Here is a 23,453-nt window from a genome sequence, read left to right on the forward strand (position 1 = left end):
CTTAAAAAGTAGTGTTAATATCAAATTCAGGAGTAGAGAATACATAGTTTCTAAGCATTTATTTTCTACAATACTAAAATTTATCATGATGAAGAAAAGAAGGGAACTGATATGGGATGCTATTTTGTGTATAAAAGAAACATTACAGCAATACAGCATGTAGCTAGTGTGGGACGAAGCTTTCTAAGTTATATAATCTATCTTGTAAGTAAACTCATTATCGGGCCGGGGAACAAACATACAAGTCAGCATTGTACTGTAAATAAATGAAATGTAACAATAGCAATGACATATATATCTCTGGTATTGCAATATGGCCTTTGCAAAACTATCTTCAAAATTGGGGCTAACTGCTACTTTGCGACGTTATCAATCAATCAATATGTATAGTGAGAGAGATAGATACCAAACAAAGTAAGGGCAATTGACAAAGCCATATTCACACCATCAAAAGCTACCCCCGAATTAGAACCATTATTTCCCTCATCTTCTGAAGGACTTGGGGCCACAGGCTTAGGCATCACAGCTGCCGGTGATACTTCTGGAGCTGGCGATGTTACTGGAGCCGGCGAAGCTACTGGCACTGGTGACACCACGGGAACAGGCGATACTACTGGAACCGGTGACACTGTTGGCACGGGCGATGATACGGGAATTGGGGACACTGCTGGAACGGGCGATGCTACCGGCACCGGTGACACTACCGGGACTGGTGACACTACCGGAACTGGTGAGACTACCGGCACTGGTGACACTACCGGAACTGGTGATACTACGGGAACGGGAGATGCTACCGGAACCGGGGAATTCACTGGAACCGGTGCGACCACCGGCACTGGAGACACTACGGGCACGAGGGACTTTTCTGGAACCGGTGCAACCACCGGCACCGGCGACACTACTGGGACAGGAGACAAAACAGGCACCGGCGACACTACTGGGACAGGAGACAAAACAGGCACCGGAGACTTGACTGGAACTGGGGAAACTACAGGCACGGGGGACTGAACTGGAACCGGGGCGGGAAATTTAGGTGGAACTGGTGACACTGCGGGAGGATTAACAGGAACGGGGATGACAGGTTGGGTTGGAGAGGTGGCATTTGCAGTTCCGTTTCCGTTTCCACTATTTCCAGTTCCATCTCCGGTGATACTGGGGGGCATGAGGATGGTGCTAACTTGCACCACCGATATGTTGTAAGGTTGTGCGGCAATGGCTTTGATGAGATTGACGCCTGGAGCTTTTAGGTCGGAGGCGGAGGTAAAGATGACGGCCCCCCCGGTGGCAACGTTGGTAATCTGCAAGAATCCCTGCATGTCTTGGGCTTGGCCTGTTGTTTGGAAGAGAGTGGTGGCGGTGACGGTTCTGTTCCCAATATGCTGGAACTTCTGGACGTCAAAGTAGTCAAGTATGACGTGCAGGCTCAAGAGCTTCTTTATGAGGTCCATGGATTTCCCCGACAAGGGCGCTATCCCGGCATTGTCCACCGCCAACACCGTTATGGCTGCCCTCTTGTTCACCTCCTCTGCCAACTGTGTCTGCGCCAAATAGTTGCTGAAGCTGCTGAATGTCGGGTATCGCGATAGTAGCTTTGTTATGTCAAAGCACGTCCCTGGCGATGGCAATATTACCAGCACCGCCATTACCGATACCAATATACTCCATGAACACGCCGCAGTAGTAGCCATGTTGAATCTCGATTGATTTGATAAATTGGAGACACACGCACTCACATTCATGTATATATACACACGCGTCGTGCTTCTGATCGAACCATGATGAATGAATGAAGTAGATGGACCAGGTCTGGTTTATTCCGCATATTCTTAGGAGCTTTCCTTCGATGCTAAACCAGACACGCGAGCAAATGATGGAGACCCTCTTAACTCTCTTCTTTGACAATGTATAACTTCTTAGCTATAACTGTTCTCTATAATTAGCTTACTACTCTTCTATCCTCCACTTTAATTTGGATTTACTAGTATACTAATTGCCTCATGGATGTTTAGTCTAGAAATAAAAGAGTTGGTCGTCACATTTTTTTTTTGTTTTATTACGCTAAAAATCAATTATCAATATATAACAACTAATTTAATAAATAATTTTTTATATATATAAATTTTTTTGTATTTTATTTTCACATTTTCTATTTTTCTATCCTCCTTTTTGCATTTTTCTTATATATATATATATATATATATTTTTTTTTTTTTATATATATATATATATATATATATATATATATATATATCAATTACATGCTTTTATATTAAAGATCTATAATCGTTCAAGGGAAAAAGTAAGAGATTTTAAATTGTTTCACTAATTACGTATGTCTTCTTAAATAAATATATTTTTATTATTAGTAATCTAATAATGGAAAAAAATACATGCATACACATTAGGAGCAATGATTAGTATCTTTATTTATTAATAATTAAGAAGATTCTTAAAAAAATTTAAAATAATTTCATATCGAATATTTTACTTTGAATAATTGATTATAAATTCTATTCTTAATCAGTCACTTAAAAAAATTTTAATATTAATTTTAAGTTCAATTTTATTTTAAGTCTTATTTTATAACAATTATTATAAATAACAAATTAAGTATTTTAGATAATTAAGTTTAACTAAATTATGATATATATGTATTTTTTATTCATTTTCTCTTTTTATCTCTCCATTTTTTTTGTTTTTTTATTTGATTTTTTCACTTTTTTTTCTTTATTTTTTTATTTTTTCTCCTTTTTCATCTTCGTCGTCATTATTAACATCGTTTTTCTCTTTTACTTCTTCTTTTTATACGTTTTTTTTGTTTTTATTTTTTTTATCTTTTTGTTTATTTATTTATACGCTTTTATCTTCTTTATTTGTTCATTTATATGTTTTTATCTTATTTGTTTGTGTATTTTTAAAAAATTGGAGAAGAAAGAAGAGAAAATAAAAAATTTTATACAAAAATAAAAATAAAATAAAAATGACATTAAAATTTGTTATATAAAATACAAAAAAAATTACCACAATAAACACAATTTAAATTGATCTGCATGTTATATATTTTAAGACAGTTTGTTATTTAAGATTTATGAGTATATAATTCAACTTTAAAATGATTTTGTTTAGATAAAATTCTCAATTTTTTAAGTAAAAAATAAGATACAAAACTCTTTTTATCAATAATAAAATATGAAAAAAGAAAAAGAAGAATTTTGGGAGATAGAGAAAAAGATAAAATATGAAAAAAAAGGTAGAAAAAGATATGTTAAGAAAAATTTCGGTGCCATGACTAACGAATTTTGGTACTATTTTTAAAAAAATTTAGTGTTACTTCTGTTTTTGATAACTTTCATATAGTTAATAAATTTTTTGTCATATTAAAAAAATTTGATATCAAAATTTAAAAATTTTTTGTGTCAAATTTAAATTTTTTTGGTGTTTTTTTTCAATAAAAATTACACAATTTAAAACTCTTCTCTTTCTCTTCTTTATCATTGTCATTATTTTCTTCTTCTTTTCTTTCTTTATCTTCTCTTTCTCATTTTACCTCCTCATAATTTTTTTATTTTTATTTTTTAAAAAGAATAAAAATAAAATAAAATAAAAAAATAAAAAATGCTGCAATAACATCATAGAGAGAGAACAAGAAATAAAAAAATAGCAATAACAATGTCAATAAAAAAACAAAGAAGAGAAAATACGTGAAAAAAGAATGAAGAACATAAAAAAGAAGATATGTGTGATTCACGCACATTTTATTTGAATGATTTTTTTAATTTGGACCAATTTAATTAACAAAAATGCCTGAAAATATAGCATAATTCTATGTCATAAATAGTGATTTAAAACTAAAAGTAAAATTTCTATTCTAATGATTGATCTTAATTGAATTATATTTTATATTAGTTTTAATTATTTCATGAAGATAGTTATACATGTGAAAAAATTTATTAATTCAGCATTAAGATGATATAGTTTTTTTTTAAGGTGAGATCGATTTTATTTAATTTTATCTATTAGTTCTAATGTAACTTTCAATTTTAAATTAGTCTTACTTCTTAAAAATATAAAAAATAATACTATTACGTTGGGTAATTGGAGATTAATGGGCTGGATTTATTGGGTCGGCCCAATCGTCTGGAGAAGGAAGTCTTTGAGCGGGTTTGCGCCTTTAGTGCCTCCGTCCGACTTGTACGTGTGAGAGAATAGGGGGTGGTACCTGCAAAGACACTCCAATGCCTAAGTTAGCAAAGATGTGAGCAGGTCTAGAGAGTATTGGGGTTTAGAGATACTTGAAGGGTGTCAGTGTATTTATAGTGGTGAACCAATAACCACCGTTGGAGTAGTTCCACCTTTTAGGGTGGATAACCGTCCATTTATCTTAGGAAGGTTACGATATAGTTCCTGGAAGTGGATTGAGAGATTTTAAGGGCAGTTATTATCTGCCAGCTAATCTCTGCTTCCGACTTCGTTGGATCAAGTCGTGGGGAGCACCGACTTCTTAAGAGAAGGTCGGTGTACTGAGGTGCCCAACCTTGTGGGTTAGATCTGTCGTTTGAATTTGGGCCTTAGCGTTGGGTCAGGGTATGAACAGTGCCCCTACTCGAGCCCAATTTCTTTTAAGAGTTGGGGTCAAGTATTATAACTCGGGACCGTAGCCGACCTGATAGGGAACCGACGTGATTTTTCAGAACTGACGTGTTTTTGAAAGCTTTCAACAGTCGCGTCAAATCAAACGTCGCGTCTCTTAGAGGTTTGAGTATTCATACGCGGGGGCGATTACCTTGGTAACGGTGCAACTTCTTAAATGGTTGCGTCGTTTTACCTTTATACCGCTAACGTACTTATAATACTTTTTCCTCTCTTTTCTTGTTTTGTTTCTAAAAACTTTCTCACTTACACACTCTGTTCCGAAAAGAAAGCTTCCTTTTTCTTTGATCAACTGCTGTAGCACCTTCGACCCTTCAAAAGTAAAGGTCAGTTTTCTTTCTTCTTCTTCTTCTCTTTTTTGACTGTTTTTATTTGCATGTTTTTTTTTTAGAGGAACGTTGGTTGTAGACTTTAGTGATTCTGTTTTGTCAAGGATCTAACCCCAGGCCCCTTAGAGACCCTATTTTTGATCTTTTTTTCCTTTTTCCCTTTGTAAGTTTCGGGATCCTTTTCTTTTTTAGAAAAAAAGATGTCTTCTGTAGAATTCCTCACTCAATGGGTAGATGTTACTGTTCTTAGGGAAGAACCCCTTGTGGATACTGACTATGTTACCGACCTTCGTACGCACCATAGAATTTGTGCTTCTAATGGGGATGAGTCGAGATATGAACTGATAGCCCCGGGTCAGGGTGAGAGATGTGGCAATAGAGAGGAGAATGGACACGACGACAAAGTTACGGAAAGGAACGTCGCAAATAGAGAGCACGACGCGGTGAGGATCATGGCACGGTGAGATGTGACGATGCGATGAGAAGGGAGAGCAGCGAGAGGGTAACTGCAAAGAAGTTGAATGGAGTATGGACAATGTTGGAAATTTCTGAGTTGGAGAAGAGTTATGCAAATGAGGATTAGGAGTAGTTTTGGGTTTATAAAATGACTAAAAAACATATATAAGAAATAAACTATTAAGGACAGATGGGACAAGGTTCCCCGCTCGGGTCCCCGTGTCTACCTCGGGGGAATTTTGTCCCCCGTCTCCATTCCAACAAAAAAAAATTTCCACAGTCGGATCCCTATTCGGGGCAGTCCCCACAAGGATCACCGCGTCTCGCAAGTTTTGCCATCCTTACCACCACGTCTTTCAACATCGTCATCCCTGATGATGCATGATGATCAGAACACAACAACACAAGAAAAAGATGAAAGTAGAGGTCATGATAGGTGAGCTTAAGCTCAAGCAACTATATTCAGCTGAGTTAGTTACAATATAACTAGTGGGCTTTGTTATGGTTAGGCCTGTGGCTCAATTGGTTAGTTAGTTGTAGTAGTTAGTTAAGCCACTAAACTGCTGTTTAGAACTAGTTAATGCTGAAACCTTCTAGTGACTCACACTCAAGCTACAACTATAAGTAGCAACTCTTATTGCTACAGTAGCAGCTTTTCAATACACAATTACACATTCACGTTCTTCACTTTCTTCTATCTAATCTCCTTCTTCTTTTTTAATTCTTTAACCTTCAACCAAGGTTCTTGATAACTTTCAATCTCCATACCATCTGCGTAATAAATAAATAGTATAATCAAGTTGCATTGGAGAGTATGTATATACATATACAATTATGTTATCTGTATACCAAATTAGCTACTAAAATCAATACGCTAGAAATACAAATAAATATTAAAAAAATTAAAAATATATATAAATACATTGATAACTAATTTTAATGATTAATTTTAATATATAAATAATATTTTTAAAAAAATATATATATCTCACAAAATAAATTCAAAATATATCCTCTTGGGAGTTTTGATGTTTGTAGAGCTTTATACACAGCGCAGAAGACGACAACAAGTTTGAAAATTTTGGTTGGCTCAACTGTGATCCAATCGAGAAGTAGAAGAAGTGGTGGAATGGTTACCGTTAGTCCTTGCTTGGAGTAGTTAAATGAAAAAGGAGCCCCAAAACATTTGAAATTCAAACTTGTGGGGCACATGATAGCTTTTATGGCTGAGCTAGCCCCATCGATTACTGCCCCAAAACATTTGAAATTCACATCTCTAGAGTATCCTTCAGATCAACCAACATCCAGCTCTCATTTAACATCGTTTGCTTCGCTGCTAAATCGCACTAACACTAACATCAACGGCGTCGCTTTCTTGCTCTGCTGGCGTTGGCGAAGGGCGTGGGCGGGGCCATATGAATACGATGAAGAAAGGCGGTTGCCAGAAATCTTCAATATCAGGGCAGCCTTACAGTTCGCTGTATTTCAATCCGCTGAATGAAAATGGGGATGAGGATGAGGTGAGACAGAAGCGCACCCGCACGCGTAGCTGCAGCGACTACGGCCTTCGCAGCTTAGCCTCCGGCTTTGAGGACGATAGCAACAAGGAAAACAACGCCGCCATCATCAATGGCTCTTCTATTTCTCTTTCTCTGCCCGCTCCTAAGATTAGGAAGCACTTCCCATCAAAGTCCACAGACACGATCTTGAAGCCGTCGTCGCTCCAGTTGTGCATGCAGATGAACGAGCCTGAGAGGGCTTTTGGCTCTTCCAATATCTGGGACTATGCTGACTCCGACGCAGCTCCTGCGTCTTCCTGGTCCACTTTACCTAACCGCTCTTTGATCTGCAGGCCCTTGCCCATTGATATTGGAAGATGTACATGCCTTATTCTGAAGGAGCCCACTCCACAAGGCCATGGCACTCTCTATTCTCTTTATACCTATGTAAGATTTCTCCCAACTCACATTCAATTCCCCCCTTCTGAGTTCTGACCTTGTCTCAACTCCATCTGCTCTATATAGGAAGGTCAGGGACGCCAGAATAGGAAATTAGCAGTGGCCCATCACAAGCGGCGGAATGGCAAATCTCACTTCACAGTAGCTCAGAATGTAAAAGGACTCTTATCCAATTTAGATGATACTTTCCTTGGGACCATGACAGCTAACCTCATCGGCTCAAAATACCATATCTGGGATCAGGTTCTATCTTCCGCTCTCTACGTGACAAGTATTAAACGTAGTAAAAACTTTTGGTATTTACCCATCCATCTCTTTGGTTATTATTGGTGATCAGGGATATCGACCTAATTCCCGCAATACGCAACCGAAATTACCTCTTGCTGTAGTGACGTAAGTCAATTTTTTCATCTTCTTTGTCTAAATTGACATCTGCTAAAGCTAATTACAGGTGTATGGTTGTATGTTCACAGGTATATACCAACAGTGGCAACATGTACCGGAAGTCACAGAAGCATGAGAGCATATATCCCCAAGCATCAATCTCTGTCACTGAAGAATGTCACACAGGTTAACCATATTTTTCAATTTGTGTTGGCAATAGCATCACTAATCACTGTCACATCGACCAAGTCCGCATATAGCAACATTCTTCAATTAATTTAATAAAACGGGCTCGCTTTCTACAGTTACAACATATTAAAGGGTTGCCATTGGATTGGGAGGAGAAATGGGACACAGTGCATCAACTATTCTCAAAGGTTCCACTTTACAACAAGGTAGGACGTTTCCTTATTGTGATTGATATTTGATATTGAGGCAAGGCTTGATTTTTGTTTTGCATTGCCTTTCTTCAGATTTCAAAGCAATTTGAGCTTGACTTTAGAGATAAAGGAAAGGCAGAACTTAGAATCCAAAGATCGGTGAAAAATTTCCAGCTCACTTTAGAGGTAATGATGATCTATTGGTGAATATTGTTATATCCTGTGTGCATTTTATTAATAAACTTGTATTGTGGTGATTAACTAGGAGAATGGGAAGCAGACGATCCTGCAGCTAGGCAGGGTGGGAAAATCAAAATTCGTTATGGACTACAGGTATGTACATATTATGTCTATATTGTATTAATTATTAATTAATACTATGACATTAGCACTGTAGCAGCACAGCACCTCAATTGAGCATTTTCCTCTGTAGATATCCACTGACAGGCTACCAAGCTTTTTGCATGTGTCTGGCTTCCATTGATACAAAGCTTTGCTGCACAGTGTAGTAACGGGACACACACTCGGTTACGTTCAACCTCTGAACTTTAAGATTACTGTGTCCTTGCTCCTTGGCCTACATTTTCTCCATAGAAAACGGTAAATTGTATTGTGTCCCAAAGTCCAGCTTGGAAACATGCAATAACAAGTCAAATGGCCCTACTCTTTTTTTTTTGTCTTGATTTTTTATTTAATCGGCCATACTCTTTGTGATCCGAGACCGAGATCACCCCCTTTTATTTTTGTATGAATTCACAGCCAAATATTGCTTGCCTAATTGTCTATCTCCTCTGCTTGATTAATTGACTCGTTATTAAACAGGCTCATTTTTTTCCATATTGGAGTGATGAATGTGTTGTGCTGAATTATGTTGCTATAGTGGTGCTTAACATCAATGTGGGACAGAATTTTTTAACATGCTAAGCTCACAAAACGGACCATGCGAATTGCATGGGAAGGAAAATAATAGGGACAAATCGGATGGTCCGATTTGCGTGGAGGAAAATTCGAATTTTGGATGTAGCAAATCGGACCGTCCGATTTGTCCTTACCTGATCCCATACCATTGTAAAACTCACACGCTCTACATATACAGGTCCTACCCCAATCCCTTGTCCATAATAAAAATAAAAAGCGGATACAAACACAAATGGGTCATGGTTAAAGTTGTAAGATCTAACGATGGACCAAAATTCTTGATGAAATCTTTCTACCAGAAAAACTAATTTTGAATCTAACAAGTTGTGCTAAATGATCACCACAGCAAAATAGTATGGTAGAAAGAAAATATTAAGCTATCTGGCAAGTGCACTTCTTTTCACAAGCTATTCATATTGCACCATCCTAAAGGAAAATTTGAACTATTCTTCGTCTAATTTTTTCTAACCTTATTTTTTTTCTTTGAAACTACAACCCATCCATCCTCTGCTTCACCTGCATCCTTTTTGAGAGGCTCATCATCAATCCGCATGTTACATGAACTCATGTTTGACTCAGATTTTGGAATGTCCACATCCATGTTTGAAGAAGTGGCTTGCCTAGCACTACTTTCACCATTTTGACCACTTTGGACATCATCATCTTCCTCATCCTCATCATCATCCTTATCATTCACAATCTATTTCAAAAAAAAAAATCATAAAAAAAAAATACTACTACTACTTCAAAATTCAAGTAATGTGGATGAGCTTCCAGTTGTATCTTAGCAAAGATGTAACAAGAGAAAATGATCACGTGTCAGCCAACAAACAAAACTTTTTTCATTATATGTGGGGTTGAGTACATGAACCAAAATGACACCATGATGCGTTATTATGAATCATGTCTGAACATTTAAGCTCATTTAGAAATTAGAAGTTATAGAATTAAAATATTAATGTTTCTCCTCCTATAATATAGTATGGGCAAAGCAAACTCATGCATCACATTCCCATCAAATAATATACTTTAACGTTGCTCCCTCCAAAAAATCCAGTCATATATATAGGACAAGGAAAATCAATCATATACATTATGCTGTCATTTACCTGTGGCACTGCACGAGGATGCGCAGCTTGGTTAACAATGGCCTGCCTATAACGCTCAATGGTCACAAAGTTTCCTTCTAAGCATTCCTCGTGCATAACCATTAGATTTTCAGCTACCTACATTAGTTCGTAATAATAACATGAACATGAAAAAATGAGAATCACAAGAAAACACTGCAAATACTCAGATACATCACAAGCAGTGGCATACACAGCTTTAATTTCTTTTAAGTTTGAAGAAATGACCTTAGGACACAGTTCACATTAAGTTTAATCTATGCTGCAAATGAATATGGACACCAGAGCCCTACTTAACTGCTTCTTTTCAAATAAAATACATACAAAACAAAAGGTACATCAAGATTTTAAAATACAAAATAGAAACATATGACATGTACATGAAAATTGGTGACTAATGATATGTTCATTCCAAAAACTAAAGACTAAATAGAGTACCATTAATTATGCCTATGATGGCCAAATATTAAGTTTTCAGTTTCCACCTATGGATAAAAAGACAGGGAAGACTGACGTGATCGAGGTGGTAAAAAAATGCAACCCTCTCCAAAGAGAGTTTCCTAAGATTCAAACCCTCAACCTTGTAGTTAAAGTTCAACTAACATTCAACCCACTTCCATTGAGCTTAACAAATTAGGTAACTTTACTTTCAAACACTATGGTAAACTAACAATAACAACTACCATTTAACCCTTAATTATTGCAAACAAGCAACATGAGCAAAATTCAACAACAAATAATATGTATTAATCCAATAAAGAAAGAAAGATGCACCTCTTCAGTGCTGCCATCCTCAACCACTACATTGAGCGAAATCATCCCATCATAGAGTTTGTCCTCCAAGTCATCAATATAAAGCGGTTCTGCGAATCATTCAAAAAATAAAAATATTAAGGATCTAAAACAGAATAACAAAAATTGAAGCAGTATAATAGCGAGCAACCTCTGGATTGAGTGAACCAGGAGAGGATATCGGTGGCGAGGTTATCGGCCTTGAGGCGGGAGTCAGGGCCACCCCACTGGTTCTCGACGGCATCACGAAGAGCGGACCAACGCAACAAAACAAAGCCGATGCCTTCACTGAAAAGTGATAATGAGTTTCCTTGTAACCGTTTTGCACCCTCCATTCTTCTCTTCTTTCTGGATGGAACCCTGCACACAAAAGGATCAAACCCGTCTCTGCTCTTCTCTAGCGAGAGCAACCAACTGCAAGACAGGAAGGAAGGCTGTGAACTGCCTGCTCCAAGAGAGGAAGAGCGTCGTCGTAAAAAGGCCACAAGTCTCCTCTTCAGTGCATCAAAATTAAACCTTTTTAATATAATTAAAGCAAGGTTTTGAAAATTGAACTAATCGAACCATTTTGGCTACTTTATCAAAGGTTGAAAGGTTCAACTAGAATCAACCGGAATAACTAGATTATAATAAAATAATATATGAAATCATAAACAGTTACACAAAAAACAAAAATTCAACAGCATTGCATTTGTCTCCTATTCTTAAAGCATAGGTACCCTTCACAATTTTAACACTTCCTACGTTGGTTGTTAGGTGCAAAACATGTCACTGTAGTTCTTTTATCAAAATAGCTGGGGAATAAAAGATGCATATTAGTATTGAAGGATAAAAAACTGAAAACTAAAACTCCATGAGCAGAGAAAATTAAGCAATTGCTTGAACATTGAGATACACAATAGTAAATAAAGGATGGGATTCAATGAAATTTTCAATTGTAATTATCAAATTTGGAAGAATGCTTTGCAATGCAAATAAAGATAATGGGTATTGAATAATAATATGCTTGCCTAAGAGCAAGAAAGTGATATATATAACAAAGTTGATGCCACTTTAATCCATGGTGACAAGCATGCACTCAGCCAAAAAGAACCCAAAAGGGAAAATGATATACATATGAGCTTGAATATAGAGAAGACAAGATCACAAGTGGTATACATATTAGAATGGAATTTGTTCTTTCCTTAACATGCCAACACTGAAACACATGGAAATGGCCTTCTTACATTCAAGAATTGCCTATCTTTTAACAAAGGCAGTTCTCCTTTAAAATAAAAAGATTATGATCACTCTTTAGTTTTAATGCTTAGTCATTGAGTCAACTTCTCATTCACTCTAAGTTTCAATGATTCAATGACAATTATTAAACAGCAAACAAGTCAAAGCAATCACAAAATTTCAGTAATTACTAATTTTAGTTTAGATATTTACTCATTTTGTAACAAACAACAACAGCCAACAAATCAACGTCACAAAATCTCCAATACATCTAAAGAATAAAGATCAGTATATCAGTAATCACTAACATTATTTCATACATATAGTCATAGTTCGGAATTAGTAGATTAACAAAAAGTCAGAAACTTATTACTAATTATGATAAACAAATTACATAACATAAACTTCTTATTAATTAGGATAAAATCAAATTAATGAATCATGAAGCAAAATTCAATGAAGAAATTGAGAAAGCAGTAAGTCTTACAAGGGACGAGAAAGGGCAGCAACAAGAAGCGAATAGAGACGCGAGTGACAGAGATGCTGGTGGCAGCGACGCGGGCGAAGACGCAGGAGTTGAAGGAGTTGAACCGATTAGCAGCACAGGAAGAGAGATAGAAAACAGAGCAACGATGCCGGCGGCGACGACTCTTGCAGTGTTGGAAGACAGAGATGGATGAGGAAGCAGAGAAGAAGAAGGTAGGCAGCAGCAGTAGCAAGTTCCAGCATGACACCTACACAAGAACTACAATCTCCAGCTCCCTTCCCTGCAAAAACAATGCTATATTTAGTGGCAAATGATAAGATTGATAAAAACATTAAATATCTCATATGTCATAGACCCAAAGCTGACCCTTGACAGGTTTTGGTAGAATTTTAGAAACAAAGCACCAAGTAAAACAATGAATGACAGTTGAATGATATTCCAATAAAATGATCTTCCTATATAGTATTTCATCATTAATCTTCCAATTGTCCTACTCCTATACATTTGGCTTCAAATCATTATGATAGCAGGAAGTGATATCTTAATGTTTCACAGTTATAGATCAAAGAACTACATATTCCACTGTTTAAAGTGACTAATGTGTTAATAATTCAGCAAAACACAAACGCATATAAGAAAATGAATTCCTTATTTATTAAAAGACCGTATCTATATATATATATATATATATACACCCAGGCACAACAGGGTAATTTGTGGCACCAAATGAATTCCTTATCGGCTCATGGCAACTACATCAACACACAAATCTTAAATCCAGCATTTAATTATATATAAAATGCAGTTAAATATTCCTTCTCTAACAATCAGAACCTAGAACCCTAACAATAAAAAACATACCTTCTCTAACAATCAGAACCTAGAACCCTAACAATCAGAAATAATACACATTCAGAAGCTAACACCCCCCCCCCCAAAAAAAATACAACAAACTGCATAAACAAATACAACAATCAGCAATTTGAAAAATACACTGAACATAGAACAGAGATTATTCAAACAGAAGCAGAAATTCAAACAAAATAAAATTATTAACAATTTCAAAAAATCAACAACAAATAAATGAACAATCAACAACAATCAGCAACAAATACATAATACAAAGAACAGAAATTATTCAAATTAATACCTGACTTGGAGGCTCCATATCTGGTGTTCGGCGCTGGGAGGTGCTGGGAGCGGCTGACCAGGCGTTGCTGGGAGGGGCTGATCTGGCGTTGTTGGGAGGAGCCGGGTTCGCCGGTTCGGCGCTGCTGGGGGTGGTCCGGCGCTGCTGCGAGGGTCTGGAAGGCGCTGGTTCGGCGGGGCTGGGAGGCGCGGCTGGGAGGGGCTGGAGTAATGGGGTTTCTTTGAGACTTTGGCTGCGCTAGGGTTATCTGATGGGGATGGGGAATGCCTAGTGGGGTTGGGTTATCTAATGGTTGTTTAGGGTTTTTAGTTGACCGGTTTAGTTCAGTTCGGTTAGAATTTTCACAAGCAGAACTGAAAATCGAACTGAACCATAGAAAAAACAGGAAAACATGATTTTTCGGTTTTTTTAGTTTTTAATTTGCTCAATTCTCAGTTTTTTCAGTTTGGTTGATCGATTTTGTTCAGTTCGAATAGATTTTGAACACTCCTAGACAAGGGTACTTGCCTAACTTGGGGAGTTGGGGTGAGTTGAATGATTTAGAGTTTCTTTCTTTTTTGTTTTGTTTTTTAAGATGTATTTTGGATAACGAATGGGTTGAAATTTGTCGAGCCACTTTGCGCAACTCACTAAAAAAGATAATGCAATTAGAAATTTGTATGACCAAAAAATATTAGAAATTTGAGACCATTATAACAAAGTCGGGTTGGTTTAGTGGTTAGCTTATTAGACCACTTAAGTAAGTATTAGGGGTACGAATTTCGTTTACCCTATATTTTGGATAATGTTTATTTTGCTTTGAACAATATTAATTTCATTATTTTTTTAAAAAAACTTAATTAATGATTATGTTTATTAGATGTTTAGAATTATAAAGGTTTTAGTGTTTATGAATTTAGAAATTATATTTCTTTATCTTTAAAATTTATAAATTTACTAAAATATTTATGAAATTATATATTTTTTAATATTTAATTATTTAATAATTTTTTTCAAAAAAAAAAAAAAGAATTGGCAACCCACCAATCCACCGTTAAGGGCGAGCTCGAAATTTAAAACCGTCAAATAATGGGCTTTTGAGGGTAGGTATGCCCGCCTGCCACCCCTAATGTAAATCACGTCATTTAAGCTTTTATAAAAAAAATTGTACGCTAAAAAACCTTTTAAAAAAATTTACAAACTAGTTGAGCTGAACCTTTGCTAGTTCAATCGGTTTGCCAACTTTCCACTGATTCTAGCAATTTCTTGATCGATTCAATAAAAATTTATTTTTATAAGTGTCAGATTGACTAGAGGATCAATTTTCAGTTAATTCAATCAAAATTTACTGATCTTTAGAATTATACAAGTAGGGGTAGAAATGGGCCGAACTACCTAATGGGGCTCGTGACTCGACTCATTTTAGGATCGGCTCAACTCAACTCGTATTATTAAATAGGTTAGGTTTGAGCATTTTGAAAAGTCTATTGGTTCAGGTTATAAGCTTAAAAAAGCTTAAGAAGTTCATTGGATCGGCTCATCAAAATATTTTTTTATAAAATTAAATTATTCTTAGTTTGGACTTTCAACTATTCACTCATATAAAACAAAATTAAAAAAATCAATAATTAAAACTAGTCAACTTTTGTAATTTTTTTTAAAAGAAATTATTTATGATTGTGGACTATAAGTATGATTATGATATGTCACTAACAATTGATATATAAATGAACTATATTTTACAAACTATGAATTATAAATTTTAAAATGAATTTAATGTCAATTTATATTTTTTTTAAATTATTATTTTGAGATATAATTAACAAAACAATTTTTTTAAATAGGTTCTTGAACTTATCCGGCTTTTAAGTAGGCCAGATTCGAGTCTGAAAAAAAAGTCTATAAAAAGTAATAAACCTAGACTTAAATTATTTATTTGCAACGTAGGTTAAACTCATTTAAGTTGAAACTCGGGTCGGCTTAACTCGTTTTCATCTCTAACAAAAAAAAAATGAAGAATAAGTTGTGGTTGGAATTGTGATTAACATCATTGCTTGCTTTAGCCAAGTCTCAAATTCGGTTTTATTTATTATAAAGCAAAGATTTTTACTACTAAATCTAAGACCTTCCATGCTAATTAAAATTGATTGTCCATTTTGTTATTTACTTTTAGAGTATAAGTCTGTTTTGTAAAAAAAAAAAAAACCAAAAACCTTTTGAGTTTTAACTAACGAGTTTTTGAAACAAATTTTATATGAAATTGGCAATTATTTTCTTTAATTGAATGGTAAAAATGATCATTTTATTATTTTTTTTCTACTAAATTGGCTAGAACGATCCAATTTTCAGAATACTACAAGTTTAAAACACGTGTAATATGCGGATAGCATCCATGTATATATGAATATATTTAGTATTATGTATAAGTAATATGCGAGTAAGAGAAGATAAAAAAATGATGAGATACCGAAAGTTTGTATGATGTATAATTAATTCTAATTAGAAAATAATGTAAAAATTTTGACACTACAAATTTTTATCAAAATCAAACTTTTAAAATGTATCAACGCGAAAAGTAAAAGAAATAGCAGAAGCGGCATAACAATCAGGTGCAATAATTTAATCTAAAAAATTTATCTATAAACAACATTTAATGTATGAAATCATATTTTGCTGAAGAACGAATTTTTCATAATGTAGTGAGCGTAGAAGCTAACAAAAAAAAAGAGTAAATTATTCACCACGTATGAAGCATACTTTTGCGTAAAGTTCGTGAGAGAAGAGCTTGTCAATTCGTTCATTCACGATGACTGGAAATAAAATAGTGGTGAATCTAGAACATCAAACTTTCACTGCTGCTGATTTTCACAAATTTGTTAAGATGATGGCTCAATTCACCAAACGAGCACTACAAAACCAAGTTCACAAGACCCATCGAGCTGCTTTTACCTACATTCCAGTGAAATTCCAGGACTCTTATTCACAAGTCACAACTACTTCATTAACAACCCTAAATTATCACAGTTGGTCCAGATCCGTTTGGATTTTCCTGAAATCAAAGAATAAAATTAAATTTGTAGATGGTACTCTCTTAAAATCCAATAAGGATGATGACACTTATGAAGCATGGGATTGGTCCATTTTCTTTGTCTTGTCATGGTTGCATGGCTCACTGAGTTCTAAAATTCTGCAAAGCGTTCTTTGGTGTGGCATATGAGTTTTGGAAGGACCTAAAGCACAGGTTCTATGAGAATGATTTGTTTTGAATTGTTGAGCTGGAAGAAGATTTGTTCACCACAAAGTAAGATGAGTTGTCTACCACTTCTATTATAAAAAATTGAAAGCTATTTGGGAAGAATTAGATGAATTTTGACCTATACCCACTTGTCTTTGTGAAAGCACTTGTAGTTGTGGTTCGGATATAATGCACCATTATAGGCATCAGTCATATGTGATTCGATTTCTCAGAGTAATGACTAATATGTAAATGTACACTCTCAAATAATACTCGTGAAGTCTTCTAGATGTTACAATAGCTTTTTCTCTTCTTCTCCAACAAGAAAGACAACAAGTGCACAATATTGAGCCTAATTCTAAGGCATTAGTAAATTCTGTTGCCATTAATATTTTTGAGATAAAACCAAATGGTCAATGAAAATGTGAACTTTGAGCCGCACCCTCTAATATTCGTGGTCGAGGAAGGAAGCGTAGTGTATGTGGAAGAGGTAACAAAAGAGGTACATTCTGAGTGTGTTCATACTTTGACAAAACAAGACATTTGAAGACACTTGATACCATACACAAGACTTTTCACCACACATGCAACAAAATCAAGTTAAGGCAGTGAATCACGTTATGACTTCTATTAATATTATCAATGCTATAGAGAATGAAGAAGCCAGCATCACTCCTTCTCCTAAGAAGGATGAGAACTTCAATTTAGATAGCTTGTTTTCATCTAAGCAAAAGAAAGCACTAATAGCACTTTTTTAATAACATCAAGAACTTTTTAATAATGAAAATTCGACAATAATTCATGCACCATCAATAGATATATATCATATCCTTTTTTTTTCCACTCATGAAAATTCGACAACAATTCATGTGTGCTTGTGTTGATTTCAACCTTTTTATTTATAGAGTAAGTCTTTGACAGTTATTCTTCCTCTCCCATATTCTTCCTCCAACTTATTCTCTAAAATTCGCACCATGTTCTCTACTCTCAACTTGAAAGTCAAGTAAAAATTTTAGTGTTCAAGAAAAGTAACCTCTAGTCAACCTGTTTCCTACGCTGTTCATCTGTGTTTTCGACTTTACTTTCGTATCTCTTGCGATCGACCTAATTTGCAGTCAAAACTCATCTCAGTCGTGGAATCCATTTTTAATACCAATAAACATTGAAAAAGAATATATTGAAATTGAATGTAAGAAAATCATTCCACCTTCTATATAATTTCTTGATGTAAGAAAAAGTGAGACTAACTGAACTTTACTTGTTCACATCATAAATAGAAACACTCTTTCCAAAATATTTTAATATTTTCAATTCTTATTTATATTTTGTCAATTCCTATCAATTTACTCTTCAAAGAATTGTTAAAATGAATGAATAATGAATGGCAATCAGCATTTTTAACTGTCAGCATTACATTTTGCGTCCGCGGGTAAACAAATTTGGGACTTGGTAATGCTAATTTAATTAAATTTTAGAGCTAATCCGGACTTGACCTTGTACTACGAAAACGAGATGCTAGCTCGATTTATGCTAAAATTAAAATAGGTTACGAAGTAAAAGAGTACACATACATAATTTTTATTAAAGAAAAAAAAATGTTCAGATAGAAGTTGCGGATTATTTAGAGAAACAAGAAAGTAAGAGGGGGAGTTGGGAGTTGGGAGGGAGTAGTTGATCATTTGCTTCTTGGCTTGATTTTGACAAGGAGGGGATGCAACCTGTGGGTGGTAAGGCCGACTGTGTCAACATTCTCCTCCTCGCCTTGAGCCAGCTCCCATTCGAATTCCTGAACCAGTCTCCCAATTGACGAGCACGCTATCAGATTCGCCTGCAAAGCCCCTGCGCACACCCTCTTCCCCGCCCCAAATGCCATTGTCTTGTACAGATCCATGGTCTCATACTTCTCATCATCCAGAAACCTCTCCGGCATCCACTGCTCAGGATTTTCCCACAGTTCCTCGTCCATGTTACACCCGTATATGTTTATAGCAATCTGTTCAAATAACCCTACACTGTCATTACTCGCACTCACAATATACAAAGAATATTAAAGGATAGGATAGGATAAGACCTCGCTCCCAGCGGGAATGTGATATCCTCCTATTTGGGTATCTTCATCGACATGCCTCAGTGGGACAATGGGAGCTGGACTGTGCTTCCTCAGAGTTTCATGGAATACAGCCCCTAAATACGGCAGCTTAGCCAAATGGTCTTCTGTTACCCTCTCATTCCCGCATGCATCTCGGAGCTCCGAATATAATCGATCCTGCCATACAAAGACGAACAGGCCAGTGAGGCTATCTTATCTGCCAGAAATAACTAACCTGAATTAACCAACACAAGAAAGGCGAACAACCTGACGTGTTTTGTCTTTAGCAAGTTCATACATAGCCCATTCGGACGTAACTAATGTAGTATCCGAAGTCTCTATGATGGTCTCCCAAAGAAGCATCATAATTTGGTCTTCGGTTAGCTCCTTGGCTTCCGATAACAGGTAGTCAATGTAACAATTCACTTTCTGCAAGAAACAATCAAATTGGGGTGAAGCTCTGCACAGATTTTAAGTTAATATGTACACTAGAATACCTTACCTTTCCGGAAGCAATTCTCTTCTTCTGCTCATTGATCAATGCTTTCATAACTGCTTTCCTGCGGAAGCACATTCTCTGAATTTTTGTCTCCATGCTCCTATTTGGAATCCATCTCAAGTATGGGAAGAAATCTCGCCAATCAACCTCAATTGCACCCTCCATTATATCAACCACTAGAATTTGATACATGTCCTTCCTTGACATTTTATTTCCAAAATCATCCACATAAATGGATTCCACATCACTTCCTACACCCTGCGAATACCCCATGCTCATTTTTAAAACAACTATATTATTTTACTTGTTACAATACATACCATTTGTCAATCATAAAGTACAAACTCACTTGCTTCATTGCCAATCCAAAAAGTTGAGAAGAAAATATATCCCTAAAATTAATCGGGGAATCAGAGGAGTTCTTCACATGTTCATTAAACTGCCTAGACATGTTTTCCACCATTTCTTCTCTGTGGAGACGATGCCGCTTCTGAATAATTAGGGGAAAGATATATATTTCAGACACGCTCACATTCAAAAAGGAGAAAAAGATGCTGCCACTTAAACAGATAAAGTTGCCAGATAACCAACCTGTGCATTGGGTCCGAGAACATTTGCAAGAATAAGTTTTTTGACCATTTTGTGAAAGTCGTTGTAGTCACTTATAGCAACCATACATTTATTGGAAGTCAGAATTGTTAATGCATTCGACAGCTTCCTTGATGAAATCGATGAATATCTGGTAATCATGGCCTGAATTACAATAAAACAAGAAAAATTTTGGGGATGCCGTTATGAAAAAATAATTAACTAGTGTAGTGCAAAATAGCCAGAATTGGTCCTGATGTATAATATATTGATCAAGAGTAAACACCAGTAGTTAAAAAAAAAAAAAACAAAGGCTCTGGCATCACTCTCAGTTAATCCCAAGTAGGGTGTTCCATCTAATGCCTAAAAATTAGTACTTAACTTTTAAATATTAGAGCAAACACTTCCAAAGTATTGGTCCCAATTCCCAAAGTCATGCTATACATAGATAACTTTATTTAATTGAGACACTAGTCAAATTATTTAAAGAGGTTGTTTGTACTTTTGAAATAAATCAAATTAAAAATTACTTTTAAATAAATAAGAACATTAATAATTGAGTTCGGTAAATTAATTTTTAAAATTTTAAAAAATCATAATAAACATAAATAAGGAGAGCAAATTTAGATATTTACTATTATACCAAGTTATATTAGATTTTGTAAGTTTGATAATTATAAGTAAATTTTAAAAAGTTCTTCTTATGCTTTCAAAAGCCTTTATTTTACATATATAAGCTGTGGTGTATTTTTTTTAAAAACATACACAACTCTCCAAGAAAAAAAGAAAAGTTTCATCAGACCAAAGCTTGAAAGTATAACAACTTAGCATAAGGTCAGCCATCTATGCTTTTACTTCATAACATTTTTCTTTTTTATTGATTAATATGTGATGTTGGTACTCTCAGAACAAATTTCACACTTTTTTTAAATAAGAGAGTTCAACATAAAAATAGAGCAAGAACAACAAGAAACAAATAGAAAAGTCAAAAAAAAAAAGTAAAAGAAAAGATCACAAAACAATTCATCAACTATTTTTTTGCACTACTTCTTTTAGTGTACTCCTGATTTTGTACTTCTAATTCTGTACTCTAAACTTAGATGATTTTAAATACATGCGTAATTAAAATTGGAACTTGAAAGAGATAAAACTATCAATTTTAAATCTTCAGACTACAAACGATCGAAAAGTTGAATTAAAATAATAGTATATAATTATCTAATGAAGATATTTTTTGGTGACTTCAATTAAGACATATTACTATTAATATTAATATTAAAAAATTACTTATTAATCATAGTATTTAATGATTCAATAAAAAAAAAGATAATCCTAGCTTCGTGAGTCAGAGGTAGAGTCCACAGTTGAAACTAAAATTAGAAAGTAAAGTAATAAAATGGAGTGACCTCCTTAGCAAGATGGGCAGAGTTGAGAACGATAATGGTGGAAGCACCGGTCCTGATGGAATATATAGGACCATATTTTTGGGCAAACTGTACGAATGTCTTGTACGGCTTCTTATCCTTCAATTGCAGCAGATTACCAACAATCGGTAAACCCGGAACCACTGACATGCATCAAAACCACCCGATTTCAGTTCAGTTAAAGGTAGGTAAATAAATAATATAACGTCTACTGCAAAAGAATGGAACTAACCTGTTACTTTAGGAAGAGAAGTAGCAAGACCAACCACAAGTGAGGCAGCCGCGGGAGTGCGGCTACCGTTTAATAGGTAAAGAAAAAGGAAAAGCGAGACAGCAGCGACCGCAAGGGAGGCGGCAAAGGGCTGTGCCTGAATAAGGGCCAGAGTGTCCATTTGCATGCCCGGTGGATCTTGGAGCGGTGTTGAATTGCAGGGAACGAGAGGGTCAAAGAGATATATATATATCCAGAGATAGAAGCAGGTGATGACTTAGGACAGATAAAAAGTAAGAAGTTGTGACACAGACGGTCACAGTCACAAAACACAGACACAGAGGCCAAAGGGGTATCTCTCAACTTCCAAGGGCTTTTAGATTCCGTGCACCGTGCCTACTGATCCACTCACTTGTCGCCATCGCTTTTTATCATTTTCCATAAACTTTGCCCGTTTCCCGTAACTATAAGAAAAAAAGTTTTGTTTAGGTTATTTTTTGAACAAATACATAGTAAATAACGAAATATGTTATACATTTAAATTTTATATATCTTTTATAAGAAAAATTCAATTGATAATATACACACATGTTAACTACATATATCAAATATTCCTAAAAAATCGAACTAAATATATCAAATAAATTTAACATTTAGACAAAGATAATATAAATACTTATTTTATTAATATAACAATACATGATTAATCCATATATAAATTTTTTTATATTATCAGTTTATTAAAATTAAGTTTTTATTAAATACATTGGTAACATATTAACATAATAAAATATTTTTATGTAAACTCTCTTAATTAATATATTTAAAATAATATTTAATTTTCTCCTTTTCGGATTAAAACCTCTACTCAGATTACATTTATATACTAAAATGATCTTTAATATTCTAATTGCGTTATTAAAATTTTAGAGATTGTACTCGGTTATACTCAGTTTGGTTCTAAAATTTAAGGTCAAATTTAAATTAATGAGTAATTATCCAAATCAATAAATAAAGATTTTAAAAATAGACATGTTAGTTTTTAAAAAAATTAATAAAAAATATTTCTAAAATTTTATTCTAGTAAATAAGTCAAAATCTCAGTTCATTTTTTAATAGAATAATTATCTAGATCAGTCTCCAAAAATTTTAAAAATAGACACTTTAGTCCTAAAAAAAATTAATACACAAATCACTATCTAAAAAAAATTTTTATTATTATTGATTACACAATAATACTGTACTATAATTTTTTGTATTTTTTTTAAATAAAAGTAATGATAAATTTATTTATTAGATTCTTATGTATGTATTTATAATATCAAAAGTATATATTCACCCAATAATAATAATAATAATAATAATAATAATAATAATAATAATAATAATAATAATAATAATAATAATAATAATCAATAAAATTATTGGAGATTATTCTACAAAAAATTTAAGATTGAAATTATTTGATATTTTTGTATTTAATATAATCACAAGATGTCTTATTTTAAAAAACATGTTTATATTAAAACAAAATATTCTAATTTGGATTTCAAAGCATCATTATTCACTTTAGTTATTT

At 34.5% G+C, this 23,453-nt stretch overlaps 3 protein-coding genes across 6 annotated transcripts; 1 reads left to right on the forward strand and 2 right to left on the reverse strand.

Moving 5' to 3' along the window:
* The first annotated feature begins 6,850 nt into the window (after positions 1-6,850).
* On the forward strand, positions 6,851-8,994 carry LOC112773144 (tubby-like protein 8). The gene is made up of 8 exons (XM_025818200.3): positions 6,851-7,381; positions 7,460-7,636; positions 7,731-7,786; positions 7,867-7,963; positions 8,083-8,172; positions 8,251-8,343; positions 8,423-8,490; positions 8,591-8,994. The coding sequence occupies exons 1-8, from the start codon at positions 6,851-6,853 to the stop codon at positions 8,664-8,666; spliced, it is 1,188 nt and encodes a 395-aa protein (XP_025673985.1). The 3' UTR covers positions 8,667-8,994.
* Positions 8,995-9,248: 254 nt separating this feature from the next.
* LOC112773145 (uncharacterized) lies at positions 9,249-14,385 on the reverse strand. 4 transcript variants are annotated; one of them, XM_025818202.3, is made up of 6 exons: positions 13,850-14,385; positions 12,700-12,979; positions 11,146-11,408; positions 10,977-11,065; positions 10,185-10,301; positions 9,249-9,775 (listed from the first exon to the last, which is right to left on the reverse strand). In XM_025818202.3, exons 3-6 carry the CDS (start codon positions 11,327-11,329, stop codon positions 9,530-9,532), a joined length of 636 nt encoding a protein of 211 aa, XP_025673987.1. In that variant the 5' UTR covers positions 11,330-11,408; positions 12,700-12,979; positions 13,850-14,385; the 3' UTR covers positions 9,249-9,529. The 4 variants fall into 4 exon arrangements, with proteins under 4 accessions (XP_025673987.1, XP_025673988.1, XP_025673986.1 ...); XM_025818203.3 differs by having other exon boundaries at positions 11,146-11,439; XM_025818201.3 differs by having other exon boundaries at positions 11,146-11,488.
* A 4,232-nt stretch (positions 14,386-18,617) lies between these two features.
* LOC112771108 (ent-kaurene oxidase) lies at positions 18,618-22,314 on the reverse strand. The gene is made up of 8 exons (XM_025815727.3): positions 21,896-22,314; positions 21,646-21,806; positions 20,243-20,404; positions 20,001-20,141; positions 19,655-19,909; positions 19,420-19,581; positions 19,135-19,329; positions 18,618-19,056 (listed from the first exon to the last, which is right to left on the reverse strand). Exons 1-8 carry the CDS (start codon positions 22,059-22,061, stop codon positions 18,739-18,741), a joined length of 1,560 nt encoding a protein of 519 aa, XP_025671512.1. The 5' UTR covers positions 22,062-22,314; the 3' UTR covers positions 18,618-18,738.
* Between the last annotated feature and the right edge of the window lie 1,139 nt (positions 22,315-23,453).

This window comes from Arachis hypogaea, chromosome 18 (assembly GCF_003086295.3).
Source record: "Arachis hypogaea cultivar Tifrunner chromosome 18, arahy.Tifrunner.gnm2.J5K5, whole genome shotgun sequence".
In the NCBI taxonomy this organism is placed as follows: Eukaryota; Viridiplantae; Streptophyta; class Magnoliopsida; order Fabales; family Fabaceae; genus Arachis; species Arachis hypogaea.